At 49.6% G+C, this 16,217-nt stretch overlaps 6 protein-coding genes across 6 annotated transcripts; 1 reads left to right on the forward strand and 5 right to left on the reverse strand.

Annotated features, from left to right (window-relative positions):
- Positions 1-300: 300 nt before the first annotated feature.
- M437DRAFT_9734 (SGT1-domain-containing protein) lies at positions 301-2,286 on the reverse strand (the record flags this gene model as incomplete). The annotated part of the gene is made up of 2 exons (XM_041029109.1): positions 301-533; positions 621-2,286. Coding segments are annotated over 2 exons (1,899 nt in total), but the record flags the coding sequence as incomplete, so codon positions are not given.
- Positions 2,287-3,777: 1,491 nt separating this feature from the next.
- On the reverse strand, positions 3,778-5,801 carry M437DRAFT_84873 (ClpP/crotonase; the record flags this gene model as incomplete). Its single annotated transcript, XM_041028181.1, has 2 exons — positions 3,778-3,835; positions 3,904-5,801. The coding sequence occupies 2 exons, from the start codon at positions 5,799-5,801 to the stop codon at positions 3,778-3,780; spliced, it is 1,956 nt and encodes a 651-aa protein (XP_040879564.1).
- A 2,029-nt stretch (positions 5,802-7,830) lies between these two features.
- M437DRAFT_84874 (DnaJ-domain-containing protein) lies at positions 7,831-9,522 on the reverse strand (the record flags this gene model as incomplete). Its single annotated transcript, XM_041028182.1, has 1 exon — positions 7,831-9,522. The coding sequence occupies one exon, from the start codon at positions 9,520-9,522 to the stop codon at positions 7,831-7,833; it is 1,692 nt and encodes a 563-aa protein (XP_040879565.1).
- Positions 9,523-9,844: 322 nt separating this feature from the next.
- M437DRAFT_49095 (DNA repair protein Rad18) lies at positions 9,845-13,537 on the forward strand (the record flags this gene model as incomplete). The annotated part of the gene is made up of 6 exons (XM_041021779.1): positions 9,845-11,649; positions 11,699-11,792; positions 11,846-12,105; positions 12,159-12,821; positions 12,874-12,976; positions 13,034-13,537. The coding sequence occupies 6 exons, from the start codon at positions 9,845-9,847 to the stop codon at positions 13,535-13,537; spliced, it is 3,429 nt and encodes a 1,142-aa protein (XP_040879566.1).
- A 263-nt stretch (positions 13,538-13,800) lies between these two features.
- On the reverse strand, positions 13,801-14,411 carry M437DRAFT_66402 (YjgF-like protein; the record flags this gene model as incomplete). The annotated part of the gene is made up of 3 exons (XM_041024738.1): positions 13,801-14,121; positions 14,191-14,207; positions 14,273-14,411. 3 exons carry the CDS (start codon positions 14,409-14,411, stop codon positions 13,801-13,803), a joined length of 477 nt encoding a protein of 158 aa, XP_040879567.1.
- A 1,017-nt stretch (positions 14,412-15,428) lies between these two features.
- On the reverse strand, positions 15,429-16,115 carry M437DRAFT_15814 (uncharacterized protein; the record flags this gene model as incomplete). Its single annotated transcript, XM_041018830.1, has 1 exon — positions 15,429-16,115. A coding segment is annotated over one exon (687 nt), but the record flags the coding sequence as incomplete, so codon positions are not given.
- Positions 16,116-16,217: the final 102 nt, after the last annotated feature.

Genomic DNA, 16,217 nt, shown 5'->3' on the forward strand with positions numbered 1-16,217 from the left:
GATGATGTGTAAGCTATCACTCTTAATGATTTGCTTGCTGGGGATTGCAGCATTGTTTGGAAACGCTCTTTTGATTTCAGGATTTGTATCCTCAATGACGTTGAGGCTGTACAAGTAAAAGGTCACCTTATCGATTGTCTTGTTTGTTTCGTGTCACTCACCAAAGTTATATACTTTGAAACAAATGCGAATTTAGAGAAATTCGCAAGATCAATCCTGTCAATGACTTGATATATGCTGAGCGAGACCAGACGATGTCTGACAGATCATCTCATCTGCAGGCTCATGCTACCATTTGTCTTAGTTTCGCGGCAGTTTGCTACCCATGCCCATCAAGCCCATGAGATTGCCAGCAGGCCCAGCCATGCCACCTTGTCCCTGGAAACTCTCGAGCATGTTCTTCAGCATCTCATAATGTGGGTCTCCATCTTCACCAGCAAGTAGATCGTCATCATCGCTGCTCTCATCATCGATAGTCACCGGTCGTGCCTTTGCTTTTCCTTTGCCTTTGTTCTTGTTTCTGCCCTCGATGTCTTCGCGGACCTTGTCTTCAAATCTGACGTTCTTGCCCGCTGCATTCGTTTCGGGTGCGGCGTGTGGTGTGAATGCTTTGCCTTTACCCTTGTCCTTGCTCTTGTCGTTATTTCCATTTTTCCTTGATTCGTGGATCTCTTGCATCATCTTCCAGATCTGTTCTGCTTCTTTTTCGTCGTCTCTTTCCATTTCTTCCTCATCTTCCATTTCCAGAGCCAGTTTTCTAGCTTCTGAATTCAAACCGTTTGTTTCTTTTTCTGTGTCAGGCATGCCCATCATCTCGCGCATCGCTCGTTCAAACTCTGCATCTGTGAAAGAGCCGGCTTTGTCTTCACCTTCGTCGTCCTCATCTTCTTCGTCTGAATCAAAGGCCGAAGAGCCAGAGGAGAAGGTCTCGGCACCAGTCTCTTCGTCTTCGTTGAGGAACTTTTCGAAGCGTGAGACCATGTCTTGAAGATCTTTTTGTGTTGATTTATCACCAAAGCCCTGGCCTTCAGGCATGTCGCCTGCTGCGACCCCGCCACTACGACCTTTGAGCTCTTTGTCAAAGTCGTTAAAGTCGATATCCAGCCATTTATCATCATCTTCATGCTGCGGCCATGATCTGATCTCTTTGTCTGAAGGTAATGTGTCTTCCTCTTCCTCGACGTCTTCAAGTAGCATGTTCATCTCTCTGACTTCGCGCTTGTTCTTATTTTGAGGATCACGTAGCATCATCTCGAAACCACAAGATAGCTTCATACCCAACAGAACAGGCTTCTTGTGGATGTGAGGAGTTATGCCTACCCAAGCTAGCGGTGGAGGGAAGTCCTGACTCACGAGCTGTGCATAGCCGACTTTGGGAAAGCGCACACTCACAGTGACAAAATCTTCGGGAGCGAATTGGAGAGTAGCCGTGTCCTTTGTGGCCAGGGGCTTCACAGCGATGGGATCGCGAAGGTAGAATGCCTCGATAGCTGGGGCTACGTAGGCTGGATTGCGATGAAGGAGGTAGGCGAGACGGCGAGGTACAGATAATAGTGCGTTATGTTGGCTCTTCGAGATAGCGGCTGGATAGTCTCTCAAGCGGTGGAAAGCTTCCTCTTCAATCATGGGCGAGTGCATTGTCGAGTGAGGAGTTTGCTGCAAGAACAGCAAAGCTTGTGCTATGTCGACGTTACCAGAGATACCAGGAGTTGTGGGTCCTGATGCTCCACTGCCAGCATTTCTTTGTAGTGGTATGATGTGAAGTTGTCCGCGATGTATCCAAACACGGTTGTCGGCAAGTTCAGGTTCCAACCATTTTGGCAAAGCATTCGCAGCTTCTGCGAGCAGAAATTCACCATCGGGATCTCGAACTTGAATCCATGCCGAGGTATGCCGTTGGCTGAGATCGAGAAGGAGCCACACAATTAACCATTCGTCTGCTATTGAGTCGCCAAAATTGGTTCGTCCATGAAGGTAGTAATCGTGACCAGGGATCTGTAACTTTTCTTCTGACGCTTCTCCAGCTTCGTTGCCATTGAGGCTAGAGTCGATCCTGGCATCAATCAAGTCTAGTTGGAATTTCTCGCGTTGCCAGATATAATCCTTGAGGTCCGCACTTTTGAGTAAAGCATTAGCAGCTGATTGAACAGCTTTCAGCTTCTCTCGGCGAGCATAGTCGGTCTTGAGTTTCGAATCGATGACAAAAATTGTGTATTCAATGCAATCGTCCGGTAGGCGTTTGGTGAAATCAGAAAAGCCTTCGCCTCCTCCGAAGCCGCCAAAATCTTGTGCTCCTTCATCGTCGGTATCCACTTCCTCTACGCGATTTTGGTCGTCCAACATCGTTTTCCCCAACGCGTGATTTAGACGAACGAAATTGTTGTTGCTGAACGATGTGGACAAGAGGTTCTGGTGGCGGGCATGTTCGGGCCCGGGGCGGCAGAAAACGCGGCCGCGTGGTGGTCCAAGCGCCAGGGCTTTCGTCGCTGCCCTGGCCCAACCTCATCTTGACTTGACCATCTGCTTTACCATGTCGAGAGCTTCTTTCTGTATGGCATGACCATGTGAAAATCTCTTGACAACTTTGAACTAAGGATGGATGCCGCCAGATACCGTCAGAAGGTCTGGATCTACTTCAACCGAGTCAAAACGATCAAAGACAAGATCCGCTTTGCAAGCCCGTCAGCAGGAGATGCAGTGATCAGACGTCAGAATAAACATCATTCAGATCACCATGGCCCGTCGATACTATTGCATTGTACACACTAATCAAATAATACGGCAAAGGCTCTGATGAGGGCTCTGTAGTGTCCCACAGATCTCCACGATTGTAAGACCTTCAACCAGAAAACTATATCTGATCTCCGTCGTCTTCTCCAGGAGTTTCCTATCGCATGAGATACTTTTAGCCATCGTGCATACGCTTCTAGTCTTCATTCATATAGTCTTACCTAGCGTAGTGGCTGTTTTATTCCTCTTCTGCTATGATGTGACTGGAAACATGCTACTAGCTGATATCGAACAACTAAAATGTACTTTCATCTGTCGATGGTCATTTTGGGAGCAAAGGCCCTGGTCAGATCGACGGTACCAGGCGTGTGAGTGATGGATCCGTGCCTCTGAGGTCCATATCAGCGATCTCACTTATCCCACCAACCCACCTCTCACTTCACTTCCCTCTTCTACCCATAAAACCCCCCCTTATCTTCCTTCCTCTCGTCCCCAGCCAAGCAAGGGTCCCGCCTTACACGCCTAGGTGTGTTTGGCCCACTTGGCTGGCGCCGACATTCAACAACCCCTATACGCGAGTTCGAACCTCGCGATAGGCAATCTCTTTCTTCACTTCTTGGATCTGGACTTTGAACCTGGACATACACTTGGACTTCAATCTGGATTCATATAGGACTTGGATCTGAATAAGAGAACTCGGAGGCTGCCGGGTTTCTTTCCACCTGGAGGGGGTGGTTTCTTTTACTGTTTTTGCTGGAAGAATGTTGTGGTCCTCAACGACACTCACCGGCCACGAAGATGTTCGAAACATAGATACGAGTTCGCGATTCAAAAGACGCGAGCAAGGAGTGCTACTCAAGGCTTCTACAGCACAAACAAAGCTGGCAACTCTTGTATGCAAGACCATTCCATTCGACGAACTATGTCACTCCATTCATGAATCATCAAGAACTATAATAACAAGAAAACAACATCTCCAACTGCCGCTTATCCTTCTCCTCAACAGTGCTAGGCGTACTCGCCCTCCTCGCCTGCATTTTCAACTGCTCAATCGTCTGCTGCATAGCCTGTTCCTGCGTCTTCCTCACCAACATCGCAAACGTCTCTATCAAGTCAAAGCTATCAGATTCTTCTTCATCAAGCTCGCCAACCTTGCGTCTGTGGCGTGCAAACCTCAAAGGCGTTTTTGTAGCTTTGACTTTGCGCACAAAGTCGCTGCGGCGTGAGTGGTAGCGGATGGAGCGGGCAGACCAAAAGTCTTTGGCCATTTCGCCCAGTTCATGCATGCGGGCGGCAGCGAGGCCGCTAGGGCTGAGGTCAAGTTTGTCCTTCCACTGGCCGGGTTTTTGGTTGGTGCAGACCAGTTCGTTGACATGCTTGCGAATGGCGGTATCTAGTGACTCTCCATAGCCAGACAAGACGACGTCGACGAGGCCGATATCCTTGGCTTGTTGAGCTGATACAGGCACCATATCACGCAAAAGGCGGTGACCGGTCTCATAACCTGCTCTACCATAGTATGTAATCGTGTGATATTCGCTACCGAACAACCCCAAAGCACGATACGCAGGATTGATGACAACGTGTTCGCCAGCGAGTACGAGGTCAGCGGCAGCAGCGAGCGCCACACCTCCAGCAGCAGCATTGCCTCGAAGCGTAGCCACGGTGATGATTCCGCGAACAGCAAAGTCGTGTAGAATTAGAAGGATTACATCGTTGATCGCGTTGATGTTGGACCAAGACTCGTGGGCTGGATCCGGACTGCTTTCGATCACATTGAGATGTATGCCGTTCGAGAAGTAGGTACCTCCCAGCAGAACAACTGCTGATAAAGGGTTCAACTCCGTGTGTGTCTCCAGAATGCTTTGTAGAGCAGCACACATCTGACGACACTGATTTGTACTCATTGCTCCGTTGTAGAAATCGAAAGTCAGATAAGCGACACGTTGACCTGTCGCTATCTCGTCGTACTCGATAAAGATCTCTTGGAATGTTGGATAGTTGAGTCTTGCAAAGTCTTTCGGCAAGAGAGGAAGATATTGAGGCAGTTTCTTGGGATCTACAATCCCAAGATCTACGAACAATGGTATGGCAGGCACTTTTGGCCAGAGCGTGGGGTCTGTCTTCTTCTTGACTCGTCGACCATGAGTTATCCAAACACCCTTGCCATCAAGGGTCTTGAAGCACACAGCATCGTTGCGAACACCAATGAATGTGCCTGGCTTGACATCGATGGTTGACATGTGTTCGCCATCTTCAATCAAACCACCGTAGACATAGAGATTCGGAGAGAAATCTCTAGTAAGACAGCCTGGTTGCGAGTCTGATGCTCGTATAAGTCTCGAGATCATCACGGCGCCATGGCGATTGACATCAAAGCCTCTATTAGCAGCTTTCAGCAGAGGAAGAGGACAAGTGTGCCCGCCAAGGAAGGGCTCGCCAGTGCTGGCAGAAGCGGTGCCGTACTCGGGTTTGGTCTTCAAACCAGGGTTGATGCATTCCCGGTCATCAACGTCGCCAGCCTTTGTGTCTTGAACTTGTCTAGCAGCGGACTTGATCCTCTCGATGGCGGTCGAACACGCTATCAAGGCAGCTCGTGTGACGTCTCCTCGATAGAGACTCGACTTAGTGGTAGTGTGATTGTCGATGTTGACGCTGAACTGCTCCCATGCCCATACTGGACCTGCATCATATTCTGCAATAGCTTGCAAGACTGTTACACCCCAGTGGCTGCGACCATGTTCGGACCACAAATCTTTGCCGATAACTCTTTGTATGTCTTCGTCGGTCCCATCCTCGCCCATAAGCATGAAGTCTAGAGCGCTGGGACCGCCGTCTCCAGGAGCACCAGGATGGACTATCAAGGTCATGTACTTGCTGTACACTTCCGCGGGGACCGGAGAGGTAAGAAAGGGGCAGATGATAAGATGTGGATGGGCAAGAGAAGCTGCCTCGATCATGGTATCTGTCGACAATGCATACTCGACAGTAACCTCGTGCTTGAGAGTCAGAGTCAAGTACAGTCGTTGTGACAAAGAGTTGTGTGCTGTACAAAGAAGAAGGATCTTCATGCTGTCGTATGTTGCTGTCGATGAACGAAGTATACCACACCAGGTTGTTTGACTTGAAAGATAGATAACAAGGAAAGAGTATGGTGGTTATAGCTTCGTTAGAAGAACCATTGTTATATGCTGTGTTCTCCGCCAGCTCATCTTCGATGTCCGTCGGACAACGTCAGCGGCAAAGGGCACGTGCAAGTCTCGCTTTAGAGTGTCCAATTGATCTGCTTTGTGACCGACCAAGAGATTGTGTGGGTTCTGTCAGAGTTTACAGGTGATTGAGATGTACGATTCTCCAGATGTCTCAACTACACAGCACCATTGTTGATAGCAGAAGTTGTAACATCGACTGCAAACAGTAAAGCTCGCTGATGTCTGCCGCAAAATCCTGTTTTGAAGCGAACTCGTCTGGCATAACCAATACTATATGCGTATGAGGCTCTCTCAAGTGATTGCAATATGCTCCACGTACTGGCAAGGCTGATGAATGTGGAGGATGTATCGAATCGAGGGATTTTGCGTCCGTAGAGTGAACTATGACACCAGACTCTGTGGTAAACTGATCATTCTAATGACACGTAGTCTGAGATGGCTCATTGATGTCTGTTTGGCGGCCGATATTGAGGGGTGCGTGGCGGGGTGAGGTCCGGGGCCAGATCTGGCACTGGGGTTCGGTTTGGTGATTGACTAAAGCTCTAGCAACAGAGCACAGTGAGAGATCTGCAGAGTACGAACCCAGTCGTGGCATAGTCAAATGATTGAGGGTGGCTAGGGGGCATAGATGCTCTGGTGTTGACAGTAGCACTGTGGATTGAGTTCTCAGGCCATGGTGCGGTAGATTGACTGAATGGCCCCACCACAAAGGAAAGAGTGATTTTCGGCCAATCGATGCAAACCCCATTTGAGCCTCAACCTCTGGAACGTTCTTTCCTCAGTCTCGCCAAAAGGAGATGAACAATGAAATGCGACGTACAGCGCTACTTATCCTGCCAGATTACTGATCAGGGACAGCAGATCTGCTCCGAACTGTTTGTCTTTGGTCGAGATCCCTCGTAGCACAGGGCAGGATCGCAGGTTTTAGTCTGCTTGCGTGTCTGAACAACTTCTTAGCAGATCATCGACTATTGAAGCGCAAGATCGAGAAATGTGTATGCCCTCCCAAATCAGCCACTCGCGCGAGCGAAGCTTACATAAACAACGACATCAACCACCATACTCGAAAAGTCGACCTGCATGTAGCACAAACCAAATGCACCGGGTCTGCTCACTCAGCGAGCTATCACCACCCGATTCTGAAACACTTTTGATTCACAATATGATTTCCATGGCCACTTTCATATCGCGCCAGCTCTACCATTCGGAAGCAGATCCTCCCGTCAAGCTAAATCGTCGCTGTCTCGATTGTCTTTCTTGGTCCAAAGTCTGGCTAGCTACGATAGGGTAGTCACCGAACAAGTCAGATTGTCCAGACCAAGATCCCAAGCATCCAACAATGTCCTATATCGGACAGACACAAGTTGCCTGAAAATCAAAAGATTGCTTACTTGGAGTCGCTTGAACGAAAGTTGAAAGTTTGCCAATGAAACGCTCCCATACAGGTTACTGCAGCAGAAACGTGTGTTGACACAGGGTAGGAACGGTTGCAAGGCATGCACGACAAACCGTGCAAGTTCGTATCGTATTCGCTGGCGACCATACACGTTCCACTGGACTCTCGGATTGCAAAGGTCCCGAAAGTGTTTGATCTCCTCTGCGAATATATCATGTATAACAATGGTCCGCGACATTAGTGGACATGATGCTCTCTCCTGATCAGATCGAAGAAGTACCTCAAGACCTTCAACTTGAGATTATTGTTGGATTGCCATGCTCGAGGTTGTGCAAACCCAGGATTGTCCTTTGAATGGAAGGCCAGGTCGTAGATCTACTGGGGACAGAATTCCCATGCATGAATCGTGGAATCTTATGGACGCTGACTACGGCCGTAGATGCTGACAGAAAAAAGGAGGGGGAGAATTGACTCTATGCATGTGACTGCAAATCATCTCTTGCCTTTCTTGCCTTTTGTACCGCCAGCAGAAGTGACACTCTTGAGGGCAGCATGCTTGAAGTCCTTGATGTGCTGATGCAGTCTGGTTTTGGAAGGAAACATGGCATCGCACGTTGCACACTTGAACTTGTTCTCTTCCTGCTCCGCGGATGCAGCTGCGGCAGCCGCAGCCTTCTTTGCTCTTTTCTGGGCAGCTTTGCCCTTCTTTGGTGCTTGTGCAGGAGTAGCGTCTGAGTCAGGATCTTCGATGTTAGGTACGGTATCTTGCATCGAAGCAGGGTCCTGACCGAGGCGAGCTTTGACTTGAGATGCTGGAGCGTATTCGTCGTCTGAGGAATCGATCGTGTCTGCGGTCTCCTCTGTCGGATTTTCGCTGGCTTCTGTAGTCTTGACAGAATGTGTGGCTTCCTCATCTTCGGACTCAGACAAATCGTCCTGCAACTTGAGATTTGCCATGTCTGCTGCAGTATCGTCATCCATGATGGGATATGCGTCCTCTGGCAAAGCTTCGTCTTCCATCATAGGGTATTGGTCTTCGGGTAGGGGTTCGTAGTCTTCAACATCGAGTGGTGTGGCGTCTCCGCTTGTTGGCTCGCTGTCCAGATTCAAGTTTGCGTTCTCTTTCTGCATCTTCTTCCTCAATGCTTGAACAGCTTTCTGATGTTTCTTGCTCTTCTCATGGGCGTCCCATTGTTTCTCGCTTTTAAAGACCTTCTTGCATGCAACGCACTCGAAGACCTCCTCGACCTCTGATTCGCTCTCACCAATGACACCTTCATGCTCATCCTTTGTGATTGTTTGTGCCCATTCTGGAATGGCAGAGTCTTCTGTATTGACCTGGTTGGCAGCTCTTGCTCTTGCAGCCTGAGCGGCAGCAGCATCTCGGAGGACCTTTTGTCGCTCGGCTTCTGTTTGAGTGTTGGGAATGTATCGAGGATCTCGCTTGCGAACAAAGGCAACAAGAGCGCGAACGGACTCGTTGAATTCGCGAATACCCTGCTCTCGGAAGCGTTGATTCTCTTTCTCCATCAATCTGCGGTAGCGACGATCAGGTGCCTCGGATAGGCGATATTTGTCGCACCAGGCGAAGGACTTGCGGGTGCTGAAAGACAGCCAGACGGCATAAAAGGACTTGGGTACATCGTCGTATGAGTCGTCTTTGTGACCAAAGGAGGGATAGTCAGGTAGATCAAGTCCTTCCCAGTGAGCAGCAGCCTCCTCTTCTTTAGCCAGCTGGTCAAACGTCTCGCGAAGGAAGCCGAAGAAGCCTGAGGGAGCATCGGTGAACTCGACGCCGCTGTTGAATTTTCGAAGCATACGAGCCAAATCTTCGGCACTTGTCATCTTCACGTTGCCATATTCGTACTCGCCACCTCCAGAGCCTCCAGTAGTTGGATCATCTCCTCTTAAGATCTGAGACTCGTGCGAATCGTACCAAGCTCTTTCTTGCGGATCCGAGAGAACTTCGTAGGCAGATTGGACTTCGGCAAACAAGGCGGTGGCAGACTCGACGTTTCCATAGTTGCGGTCAGGGTGTAACTCAAGAGCCTTTCGACGGTAGGCCTTCTTGATTTCGTCTTCGGTGGCATCGCGTTCAATACCGAGAAGGGTGTAGTAGCCCGTCTTTTGTGCCTCGGGGGCGGCCTCCTGAGCGCCGCTCGTCGAGGACTGTCCAGCACCCATGATCCCTCTTCACTGCACTCCCAGCTCTTTCTATGCAGGTGACTTTTTTGAATGTCCGACACGTCACAGCGGGTAGATGCACAATTGTGCAAGCTTTTAGATAAGATAAGAACGAGTCTTGGCACTCATGAAACGCGTGCATCGCGCCTGCCTGCCGTTTGCTGCGCGTCACCCGGCAGTCGCAGCAAATGAGCTTGTTGTCGCTTCACTTTTTGCTTCGATCAAGTCAACTCTGCCCCTCCGAGCGTGCATCAGGCAGCCGTTGAGCCCATCGCTGGCTCCCTCAATCTCTTTCTGCCAGCACTCGGAGGCATAATCCACCATGGCGAACAAGCGACGACACAATCCCGACCAAGACGCCGACGACTCTTCTCCGCCCTCCTCACCTAAGCGCGCTCGAGTCAACGGTCAACGTGCGACTGAGACTCCTTTCGAGACCGACGAAGTCGACGGAGGCTACACCTACCAATACCACAGCCATGTCAACGACGACCACAATCTCCATCTCGATGTCTCGTCTGACGAGGGCGACGACCCCGAAGGCGAGATCCGCGCTACTCAACTTGTCCAACGCCACTACTCGCGGAACAAAGAGAACAGAGCCGCCGAGCAGGGCATCATCGAAGAGGTCTACATGGAAAACTTCATGTGTCACAGCAAGCTCCGTATCCAACTTGGCCCTTTAATCAACTTTATCATCGGTCACAATGGCAGTGGAAAGAGTGCCATCCTCACAGCCCTCACCATCTGCTTGGGTGTCAAAGCTGCACAAACAAATCGAGCCGGCAGTCTCAAGAACTTCATCAAGTCTGGCGAGGAGCAGGCCTACGTCGCCGTCAAGATCAAGAACGATGGTGACATGGCCTACCACCCCAACGATTATGGCAAGTCCATTATAGTCGAGAGACACTTCTCACAAGGCGGAAGTGGTTTCAAGATCAAGAACGCTCAAGGCAAGACCATGTCCACCAAGAGAGCCGAGCTCGAGAACATCGTCGACTTCTTCGCTCTACAGCTGGACAACCCCATGAACGTTTTGTCTCAAGACAAGGCTCGAGAATTTCTCAGTGGCTCTTCTCCTCACGACAAGTATAAATTCTTCATCAAAGGCACTCAACTTGAGCAACTCGATGGCGACTATCGCATTCTCGAAGATCAATTGGACACTATCGAGCACAGGTGTGAGCTTGGAGAAACCGATCTCGAGATCCTGGGCAGAGATGCAAGAGCGGCCGAGCAGAAAAAGAAGATGATCGACCGGAGCCAGACCACCATGGAGAGGATTAACCAGCTGCGCTGGCAGCATGCTTGGGCTCAAGTCGAAGAGCAAGAACGCGAGCTGCAGAGAATTCAAAATGAAATTCATCAGGCCGAGAACAAAATCGCCATGCAGCAAGCACAAGCCGATCAAGCCAGCAAGCTTTATGACGAATCACACTCTACACGTGAAGCAAACGCAAGTGTCATCATCGATCTGCAAGAACAACTGGGTCCTCTACAGGATAATCACGCCGAAGCCAAGAGCATCTTCGATTCGAACCTGGCTGAAATGCGCGACAAGAAGTCCGAGCAAAGGAGCATTAAACAAGACATCACACAATCGAAAGCAACAATGACCAATCTGGAGGACAAGATCAATGCTGAAAGGATCAGAATCGAGAACGCCAGCGGTCCCGCCCACGCTCAAAAGGTATCCGAACTCGAGGATGCTCGATCACAACTGCAAGACATCAAGCAACAAGAAGATCAGCATGGAGCACAGAAGATGCAAATTGATAATAGCGTCACCGAAGCTCAAAACGACGTGAGAAATGCTCGAGGACCAGGCCTAGAAGCAAAGAGGAGAGCTGTTCACGAGGCAGAAAGCATGCTGAAACGGTTGCGAGAGGATCAAGGCCAACAAGCCAAGGCCTACCCACCTCAGATCCACAACGTTCTTCGTCAAATCAAAAACGAGCGCGGTTTCACGCAACAGCCAGTAGGGCCATTCGGCATGCACGTCAGACTGCTCAAGCCAGAGTGGGGATCAATCATTGAGACAACCTTTGGTGGACAACTAAATTCCTTTGTGGTCAGAAATGTTCAAGACAGCAGATTGCTGTCAAGAATATTAAACCAACATAACCTGTGAGCATCATTTAGCCCGAGAATACGTATGTTACTGACACACTCGCAGTCACGCTGGCATACTGATCAACAACGGAAATCACATCGATACTTCACAGCACGAGCCTGAACAGCATCTCGATACAATCCTACGGGTACTGGAAGTGGGTAAATCTCAGCCCCAGGATTGACCACAAAGAAGCTTACTTCGTTACAGATCGACAATGATGCAGTGCGCAACTGTCTCATCATCAACCAGTCCATTGACCAGACCGTGCTGATACCTCAGAGAGAGGCTGCCAATCGATTTGCTCAGTCGCACCCACGAAACGTCAAAGCGACCATGTGTCATCATGAACATTTGCGCGGACATGGTTGGCGTTACGCGCCTACTAGAAGTGGTGGTATCTCAATGGGTCCCGTCAAACCCTGGACAATACAGATGCGAATGAAGACCAGTCTAGAGGCACAATTGAAGTGAGGGGTCCTATCATTGTATGATAAGATGGCATGACTAACTCAATCTGTAGCATCGCACAAGAGAGGTTGAACGACACCAAACGGGACCTCCAGGAAGCCGAAAACCAATTGCGAACCCTAGAGACTGCTCTCACCCGCGCCAAACAGGCCAAGGTTCGCTATGATAGAGAAACGGCAAATCTTCGTCAGCAGAGGCAACGATGTGAAGATCGGATCGAACAGCTGCAGGGCGAGCTCGATGCGGATGCTGTCAATGATACAGGTGCGCTAGATGAGCTACATGCGCAGTACAAAGAGGCCGAGCAGAATCTTCAAGCTGCCAATGATACCATGATGGATTCCGTCAATGCCTTGGACAAGTTAGGCCAAGACAACAGGCTGATCAAGCAGCAGCTTGATGCCGCTACCAAGGAGGTCGAGGAAGCCCAGGCACGACTCGCCAAAGCACAAAAGAGGCTGGAAGACAAGACCACGCAACGGGAGTTTGCGCTTCGCAAGAAGAACGAGGCTCTTGAGATGGTTGATCTTGCTCGACGAGACAAGGAAGCACTTGAAGAGCAGCGTGTCGAACAAGAGAGAATCCTCAACGAAGATTACATTCATGGAGCAGAGCAAGTCAGTCGCAGGGTGGTCGTCGAACCTGGCAATACAGTCGAAGTTCTGGACAGAAAACTCGAGAAGCTCGAGGAAGAACACAGGCGATACCAAGATAGGTGCGCATCTCCTGCACGTCTGAAAAGCAAAAGCATAGCTAACATCATACAGCATCGGTGGCAGTCGCGAAGAAATCTATGCGGCGTGGCGTACTGCACACAAGAAGTTCGCCAGTGCTCAGCGAGAATTGAATACGCAGAAGGATATGGCGAAGGTGCGTTGATGTTCAATTGTTTTAATGCACGCATAGTTGCTGACATACCTGCTACAGAAACTCAAATCATCGCTGATTTATCGCAAGAATCGCTGGAAGCTTTTTCGCAGGCACATCACAACCAGAGCAAAGATTACCTTCAGCTATCTTTTGTCTGAACGCAACTTCCGTGGTCGCATTCTGGTCCATCATATCGACAAGACGCTGGACATCAGCGTTGAACCTGATATCTCGAAGAACAGCGACAAGGGCCGTCAGACCAAGACTCTCTCTGGTGGAGAAAAGTCTTTCTCGACCATCTGCCTATTGCTCTCCATCTGGGAGGCCATGGGCTCCCCTATCCGCTGTCTTGACGAGTTCGATGTCTTTATGGACAGTGCGAACAGAGAAATCAGTATGAAGATGATGATTCAGGCTGCTCGTAGGTCTGTTGGCAGACAGTTTGTGCTCATTACGCCTCAAGCTATGGGCAAGTATACCGAAGGTGTGCAGGATGTGAGTGTTCACAAAATGGCCGATCCAGAGCGTGGACAGACGACGTTGAACTTTGCTGCTGCTTGAGCCACTGGTGAGTGATATTCGAATCATGTGTCTGTATTAGCTAGGCGCTGGAAGGAGTTTGCTGGATGATTACGAGACAATGTCATTACCTCTGATGGTACATATGCTAGTTGAGCAATCAATTGACATGACGGCTTGATTCGCGGTGAGTTGCAACAGTGCTTCAATAATACAACTCATCGTTCTGGTCAAAGATCAACTCATACCTCGAGTAACCAAGTTACTAACCAAAAAGCCAACCCTCGCACATGTCCTCCTCCCCATCAAACCACAGCAACCAAATCCATCATAACATCTGCCCCCTTGAGCAAAAAAGCCTCTTGATGCACCGTCCTCGCCGGCCTCTGCGGAAAATAACTCATATAAACCTTATTAACCTCTTCCAACATTTGAAAATCGCGAACCCATAAATTGACCTTGACCACTTTTGTAAGGTCAGAACCACCGGCTTCAAGCACATGACGGGCGTTGGAGATCATTTTGTGGGTTTGAGAGGTGAGGGAGCCAGAGACCAAAGTGCAGGATTCATCGGCGGGGAGTTGGGCGGAGAGGAAGAGGAAGTTGTTTGCCTTGATGGCTTGGGACTGTGATTATCAGTTTTAACTATCCTGCAGGCTCTCAGTGGTTCTGGAGGTGTCGAGGGTGATGCATACGTAGTAAGGACCAATAGCTGCGATAATTAGAGGTCAGCCGAAGAATATAACGAAAGTGAATGGATAAATTGGAAGTGCTTACGATGAATGGCTTTGTCAGAAAACACCTGAGTCAAGGTTGACTTTGACTTTTTGGCAATGTTCAAGGAGGAGCTGGGAAATAGGTGCTTGTGGAGCATGGAGCTTGCGCCCATTCGGGTGCTTCTTGCGATGTAGTTCATCATCGAGCCTGTAAGAAATACTTTCGGTGGATCTTGTTGTTAGCTATGGAGTTCGAGTACACAAGATCCAATTGATGCAGAAAGGCGGGAATCGATTTATGGTTGGAGGTGTTGTTGAGGTCTAGATAGGCCAAGGTCAGGAGCCAAGTGTAGGATTGTCCCGCATCATCTCGGATTGATTAAAAGCGCGATCCTGCTCCGTAGCAAGAAAGTATCACGATAAGAACAGCATAAAATCTCTCGGCCCCAGGGTCAAGAAGGCTGTCCTAGGGTTTGTGATTCGCTGATATGGTTCAGAAACCTGAGGGGAGGGAGAACTTTGTGTTGTATGGTGTTGGAGAGTTTTGAGGCTAAAATTATATACCGCCCGCCGGAGATGAACACCGCAATCGCCCTGGCATGAGCTTGTATCTATGTAGGATACTGAACCTCTTCAATAACCACAATGAGTGTAGTTGCTGATTTTACTTCGCCCGAATGCACTCACTGCTCCACTTCACTAATATGCAGTAATGGGCCACGAATGATATCAGACTGTTGCTTCAGACCTCCTACCAGCTCTGGTGGACAAACGCAATTGGTATCTCGGCTGCCATCAGTGAAGCGAGGAGAGAAGGGACGGACTTGAGATTTAGCCAGTAGCTGTCTTGCGTCCGTGAGCTGCCAGATATGCTCCACCTATTTCCGCTCATTTCTGTTTACCTTTTCAGTAGCGGCATCCCAGATCAGGTGTGCAGCGTGAATCGTGGGTGCAATCCAACCAAGTCATCGATTAAAGCATTTTGCGCTTTTCATGCGTGCCAAGATGGCAATCGATCGATTGTCCTTGTCCGACGCCATTGCAGTCGCAACTTTTATCCAGAGGTAAAATAGTTCTTGACATGGCATAAGGAATGTGCCAGCCTTCGCCTGGAGATCTGATGCGAGCCTTAAGGTAGGTGGACGTTCCCTTTCTGAAGTAATTCAATCTGGCTCATGTCTGGGTCGTCACCCATCAGAGTACCTAGGGCGCTTAGGCGCATACTGAACGTGACGATCCCAATCTTCCAATCTTTCGTATGGTGATCGCAACCAAGCCTCCAACTCGTGCAAGAACAGCGAAGCAGCATTGAGACTCAAAAATTCAGCTACCAAGGCACTTGCAGAGCCAGAGGCATCTTTAATTTCGGTTGTCTTGAGGATAGCGACGATGTACTCGATCAGAAAACCAAGTCTGGCATTGTTGTCGGCCAAGAAATCAAAGACGAGTAGCTCACGACGCATAAAGAGGCGAGCGCGTGATTGGAGAGGGGGGGATGCGGCGAAAGTAGCGGGTGTGAAGTTTTGATATTGCGAGGTACGGTTTGTGCCTACGTGCAAGCTGTAGTTCTGGTCTGCATAGATGCGACGACGGAAAGCTAGAGCGGCATCTGGGGTTGTGTATAGCGGACGATGCGAAGTAGCAGGGCGTCGGCGAGGTGGACGAAAGCGAGATGTGGCGGACGCGACAGCAGGAGTTTTAGGCGTTTCTTGCTTAGGAATGGTGTAGACTTTGTGATCTGTCGGAGAGCGCCAGTCATACTCGATGGCAGTCAATGGAGCCTTGCATAGTGGACAGGAAGGGTGTTCTTGAGACCAGCTCAATAAACAGAGAAAATCGAAGTTCAGGTGATTGCAGGGCACGGCGACGGCACGTTCGGTGACGGTATCCAGGCAGATGACACAGGTATCCTGAGGAGCTTCTCGTAATTTGGCCTTGCCCTTGATGCGGAAGCCGAGTGATGGGTCGTAGTCATTCTGCACTTCCATACGGTGGGGAAGAGAAGA

Source organism: Aureobasidium melanogenum (assembly GCF_000721775.1).
Source record: "Aureobasidium melanogenum CBS 110374 unplaced genomic scaffold scaffold_11, whole genome shotgun sequence".
NCBI classification, from domain to species: domain Eukaryota; kingdom Fungi; phylum Ascomycota; class Dothideomycetes; order Dothideales; family Saccotheciaceae; genus Aureobasidium; species Aureobasidium melanogenum.